The sequence below is a fragment of the Brachyhypopomus gauderio genome, chromosome 19 (genome assembly GCF_052324685.1).
Source record: "Brachyhypopomus gauderio isolate BG-103 chromosome 19, BGAUD_0.2, whole genome shotgun sequence".
In the NCBI taxonomy this organism is placed as follows: domain Eukaryota; kingdom Metazoa; phylum Chordata; class Actinopteri; order Gymnotiformes; family Hypopomidae; genus Brachyhypopomus; species Brachyhypopomus gauderio.
This window is the reverse complement of record NC_135229.1, coordinates 13,666,711-13,672,635: the sequence shown is the minus strand read 5'-3', so window position 1 is coordinate 13,672,635 and position 5,925 is coordinate 13,666,711. Positions and strand designations below refer to the sequence as shown.

Here is a 5,925-nt window from a genome sequence, read left to right as displayed (position 1 = left end):
CGGCGGGCCAAGCGGTCTTTAACCGGCGCTCTGCTCCTGTGCCGACCACCCTACCACAACCCTGTCATGCTCACAGGCATGTGGAAAGGTCAAGGGTCAAGCATAAGACACACGCAGAAGCAGAAAACAGAGACGATTTCAGGGCAGAGAACGCTGTCATCAGCTCATGCGTCCAATCAGTCTCATCAAAGAAGGTCCTGTTGCATGCAGAGCGCAGGGTCTTATCATACGAAGAGCAGCCAGGAACCCAAAGCCCTGAAATAATCAACAAGTGCCAAACAATCATTGAATCTTCCTGTGATGAGCGGGGCTTAAAAGTTTGGACAAAGTCCGCACTGCCAGCCAGCGTGCGTGTGTCTTCTTTGAGGACGACACCCAGACACTTCCGGTGTAGCAGCAGGACTGGTGCGGTCCGCTCACAGCTGCACTACCATAGGACTGACACAGCGGGAGAGTGGGGGATAACTGTCATTGGCTTTCCTCAAATGTTCTGTCAATCATCACTGATTCCTCCCCAGTTTGTGAGCTGGACTGATTGGGGTGTAGAGAGACAAAATGGGTGTCAGACCCCCTTTTAACAACAGAGAATCTATGATGTCACCCGCCCCCTTCTCATGTGGGGGGGGGGGGGTACTGCATACATGACACAGGGCTGGAAGTGTACGGGCCAGCTCCTGGGTCACACCAGACCAGACCTGCTTGGTCCCTGTGCTCAGCCCACACAGAATATGGGCTGAAGTTGGTGAGGAATCACGCATTATTACATGATTCTGTGGCCAGTGAAAGATTAGCATTTTCCACAGTGAAAAAGTCACACCTAATATAGACATGGTGTCACTACCTGCGAGATTAGATGAGTCAGGAACAAATCAAAGCTGAAAATTAGTCCCACCTCCGCAACTAACTGATACTCCACAACCAAGATCTTCATACCATGTGCCATTAATGCCACAGACACACGAATGACTTTTTGAAGTCACACCATTGCTGTAATCACTACACTACTGCTGCAGTCTTGTAATCGGGAATCTTGAAGTCGCAGTGGTCTGCACACCACATGACTTATTGATAAATCAATATCTTTCACCAACCGATGAGTCTGTCTGGTCGTCTGACTATGTGTTTTCAAAATAACACATAAAAAATGATACGCCATAAGACGGATTGGTGGTCTGTACCATTAAAAGTAACATCATCACATATTTTAAAGATCAATGTCAATATGTTAAAAGGTTTATTAAATATGAATATCAATATATTGTTATCAATTATTGTACAGATTATGGCATCAGTTCATTGAGTAATCAGATGAGACATAGTTTTGCTGCAGTATTTCAACAGTAATTACACAAAAAATAATATATGGCAGGTCTCTTAAAATAAACTTATTGGATTCTTTTTGTTAGAAAAATCAACATTTGCTTAAACTGTATAGAATTATATGTCAAAAGTAAACCCAAGTATCATACCACTTAAAAAAAAAACATTTTCTGAAATGCCTAAAGGCTATATATGGAAATATATGTATTTGTATATAAAGAAATATAATCTCAAATCACTTTTGAAATTACTTCAAATTATTTTCAAAGTTTGCATGATTTTTCATGCACCCTCGTCACTCTCGATCATTCTCACTGGATGGAGCTCCATACCGCGTTCAACAGTCCAAACACGGTCGCAATGATTTCACAGTTCAGGATTTGGGCTCGCCTACAGGCTCGGATCTCGTCGTTAGACAAATTACAGCGAATAAGAGCCGATTTTCGAGCTCCTACCGTATGTAGACGTGACCCCGGGGCTTTAGTCGTTTACCTGCAGAACCTCCTAGCGCTAAATGGAAGGTAAAGGTGTGTAGTGTGAGCTCGGCACAAGAGGAGAACATTAGCGGTACCAAAACACTTTGTCCACAGACAGCACGAACGGCTTATGGTCGAAAGAAAAAGGGACTGTGTTGTGTAGGCAGTCCTGTTCAGATTTGGACCACTGCTTATTTCTGCAGTGATCACATCCGCTCCAATCATACGGTACCGTAGTCTAAGTACTTGTTTTACTGGACTGGGTCCTTACCGGACACTGTGGGCACTGCTGGTTTATCCATAACGGATGAACACAGGCCTCCGAGACACAGATACGAGTCAGTGTCTTTCTGCGCGCAAATCATAGCCTATAGTTGGTGACATGACATTTAACAGTCCAGGGACCACAGAATATAAAAAAGTGCTGATAAAGAGATTAAACGTTTTTGTAACCGACTTAAATATGTCTGTTTTCTACGGCGGTCTATATCTATCCACTACGTTATGGTTTTGTGTCTGTTCTTTGGTTTTGTGAATGTATCCCACTCTATTTTCATTACAGTCCAAATTGCTAACGATTGCATATATACATAATCCCAGCAGGTATCTACCTGTCCATGCCGAGGACAGTCGCAGGTGTATGTCCTGGGATTAGGATTAACTAGACGTCCCCCATTTGAGAGGACAAGACGAGCTGGTCGTACACAAACGAAAAATGCGAAACTATTTTTTTTTCTATTTGTGGAAGTAAAACTAATTCTGTTCGCTAGAAGATGCAGTGCCCACCACGAAGAATGATCTCCCACCCTACTATAGACGAACTCTTCCCACTACGAAAACACCTGAACAAATAATTAACGGAAACTAATGAATTGGCAGTCGGAAGGTCGCAAACCATGTACAGTAAAATACACTATAACTCACCTTCACCTGACGACACAAGACGAGATCCAAGAATTGTTCGGTTGAAGTGTCAGTGCCCCTGTGTGTTCGGTCTGTCCCATCTACGAGCTCGGAGAACATCTCTAAATCAAGAGACCAGAGTCGGTTGTCGGAGAAGCTCTTAGCAGAGAGAATATAATTGTAGGGGTGAGGAGTGGAGTTGGTGGTAATCAGCTGGAGATGAGCAGACTGCTACCAGTTATTTATAAGATCTATAGACACAACGAAAATCTTCTACAATATGAAATAGATCTGCTCAAGATCAGAGACATCAGTTAGTTATGCAGATAGAAGACAGAGCGGACATGCGCAGTCCATGCATGAAACTAACACGAACGCCTTAATTCTAGACTAACAGTGATTTCATACTAACAATACGAATTTTATTCTTCCTGATTCATTGTTTTGTCACCGCGACCCTCACACAATTAAACTGAAATGTTCCCAGGGGCAAATAACTGAAGTTTGTGCAGGGTCCTTTATCCTAGTGTAGTCCGACTCGCTACCATTTGCCTTTCTAATGAGCGTAATGAGATTACATGGTTTTAGTAGCGTGCGGTGAGCGCAGACACCCATGCGGTTAAAGAGGCGCTAATCCATCGAAAGTCTGGATGATGTCGATCACATAATATATTTTTTTAACTGGAGTTGGGTTCGTTTAAAAGACAGTGATAAAAAAAAGAAATACTAAATCGCAGATAATTAAATGAACGAAAAGCCTACAGTTATACAGTAGAAGAATAACAACAACAACAACAACAACAACAATAATAATAATAATAATAATAATAATAATCGTTTTTGGACTTGTAATAATCTGATTATGGTTGTCATTATGTGCAATCTTACATATTACTCATCATTTAACTGTCACTGATGCAGTGAAATCAGTGGAGATCAAATAATATCGATATCGCATAAATACCTTATTAATCCGGTTGCTACTGTTGTGAAATCATCCAACTGCTCTTCGTGGGTTTGCTTCTTACATGTGGACACGGGCGTGAGTCTGGACTCTTAATAACGCTGCGAGCTGACGTCTCATATTGGGTAGACGCGGATGCCACGGGAAAATTTTGCTTCGCAGCACCTGCATTGCACCCGGGGCCAACAGCCCTAGGCGCAAGGAAACGTCATGGCTCTTTTAACAATTTACACCCACTGGATAAAAAAAAACGCAGGGCCCAGCTCGGTTGATTTTTGTACATTCAAACTGGCACGATTACCAGTGGGGCCCTTCAACTTTAAATAATGACAAACTGTGACATGTTTCAGCGGTTGCATTTTAATGAGTGAATATAAAATTCAGGAGATGTATCTGAAGGATACTTTAACCAAGAGACCAGGGTTTCGAAAGAACACGTGCCTTACATAACGGACGACTGTGTTTATCATTATTTCCACAGCGCTATATTATTATAAGTATAGTATTGTGTGGTATTTTCTCAAATAAAGGATGTATGGTAACCACTTATTATTTTTGACACTGTGACACTAGTGGCAAATACCATTGTTGGGAAATACACGTTTGTTTATAAATGTTTGTCATTTCAAAGGGAAGAATGTAAGCACTGAACCCAGAGGTATGAATCAATATGAGAATTTATTGACAGTATAAATATAAACAATTTGATGCACAGTACACTTCATTTTTATAAAAAATATGTTTGTTTTGTTTGACATAAATCAACATTAAATTAGAAAAATATATTATCGAATAATTAAAACAATTAAATACGTCTTGCTACAAATGATTGCCAATGGCTCTATGTTCATTTCAGACTCCACCGCTGAAATAATAATAAATATGTACATAGTAACAACAGAACACGGACACCGTGGAGATTCCCGCACAATTAATTTATACACGACGTGTATACAGTAATAAGGACTCTGCCTTACGAAATAAAGTTAAAGGGTGGTTCATTTTCAATATTGTTGACAGATGATTTCAAGTGCAGTTTTCGGGGGTCTTCCGGTGTCCATACTTTCGCTGTCCTGATGATATTCTGTTCTTTAAGCTGTTTCTCGTCGGTCCATGAGAGAGAATGACCAGCTAGCGGGGGCAGGCCGTAGTCTGGATCAGTTGGAGACGGTGATCCTGTAAAAAGCACAATGTCGGATATTAAAAATCATCATCACCATCATCATCAACAACAACAATAAAAATGAACGTTAATATCGCGAATCAGCATTAACTGTCGCCCAGTTACAGGCGACCATACTTACTGGTCCCTCTGTGACAAATGATCACTTTTTTGGGTTGGTTCAGCGCGTCGTTATTTGGGTTCCGGATCGGCATGTCGGACTGCACAAGCTCGGCGAGGAAATTAATGTAGCCGATAGCGAGACGTAGAGTGTCGACTTTAGAGAGCCTCTTCTCGTAGGGCAGGGTGGGGATGTGTGATCTCAGGCCCTCGAACGCGTCGTTGATGGACTGCATCCTCCGCCGCTCGCGCACATTGGCGGCTTGGCGCAACTGTTGCATCTCCGCGTCGTTCCTCACGCGCCTGCGCCTCTTCAGGACCGGACCGTCCCCTCCGCGGGGGGACAGATCCGACGTGCTGTCCGCGCACCCGTACGAGAACGGCGACGAGGATGACGAAAAGGAGAAGTTGGCAACATCGCAGTAGTCTCCGTCGTGCGCCTTCCGACCGTTCTTGTAGTACTCTTGGATCTGACTCGTAAGGAAGTCCACGTCTTCGTCCAAGAAGTCGTCCGTGTCCAGATGGTCCCTGGAGGACTGGTCCGTGAAGAAGTCATCGTCGTCGAAATAAGAGGACGAGAAGGAATCCAGGCCCGTGAACGAGTCCAACACGGTCTCCATTTCTACCCGCTAGGATGGCGTGGTGCGTAATGAAACACTGCCCACTCCTCGGTGTTCGCTCCAAATACAAAGTTAGTTCAGGATGATAGACGGCACGCGAAGACTCTTATAACTACATCCATAGTCGCGTGCCATTAACCAACCGCGCCAACCAATCAGCGCCAAGCATCGTCTGCGCCCGTGGATAAGGCAGCACACCTACAGATAAGCATCCTCTAACCCCTCCCCCTGGACACGCCCACTGGGGTGCGCGCCAAAGCCTTGTTTTTAAAAAGTCAACAAAGCGTTTAAATAATCATTTTGACAGGCTGGATTAAACATTAAATAAGGAAAAAGTAAATAATTACATCAAAGTCTTTA

The 5,925-nt window shown here is 43.2% G+C and overlaps 1 protein-coding gene and 1 long non-coding RNA gene across 2 annotated transcripts in view; both read right to left on the bottom strand.

Annotated features, from left to right (window-relative positions):
* LOC143482971 (uncharacterized) overlaps positions 1 to 3,821 on the bottom strand; it is a 14,677-nt gene extending 10,856 nt beyond the window's left edge. Inside the window, exons 1-2 of the long non-coding RNA XR_013122342.1 lie at positions 3,664 to 3,821; positions 2,721 to 2,821 (exon numbers count right to left, since the gene is read on the bottom strand). This is a non-coding gene — a long non-coding RNA (uncharacterized LOC143482971). The remainder of the gene's footprint in view (positions 1 to 2,720; positions 2,822 to 3,663) is intronic.
* A 663-nt stretch (positions 3,822 to 4,484) lies between these two features.
* ptf1a (pancreas associated transcription factor 1a) lies at positions 4,485 to 5,722 on the bottom strand. Its single transcript, XM_076982104.1, has 2 exons — positions 4,968 to 5,722; positions 4,485 to 4,839 (listed from the first exon to the last, which is right to left on the bottom strand). Exons 1-2 carry the CDS (start codon positions 5,563 to 5,565, stop codon positions 4,637 to 4,639), a joined length of 801 nt encoding a protein of 266 aa, XP_076838219.1. The 5' UTR covers positions 5,566 to 5,722; the 3' UTR covers positions 4,485 to 4,636.
* Positions 5,723 to 5,925: the final 203 nt, after the last annotated feature.

What these genes read in the sequence shown, in the direction of transcription:
- ptf1a (XM_076982104.1), bottom strand. Translation starts at nt 5,565, where the DNA reads ATGGAGACCGTGTTGGACTCGTTCACGGGCCTGGATTCCTTCTCGTCC. An exon ending in CATTTGTCACAGAGGGACCA is followed by an intron (nt 4,840 to 4,967) that starts GTAAGTATGGTC and finishes TGCTTTTTACAG; the next exon opens with GATCACCGTCTCCAACTGAT.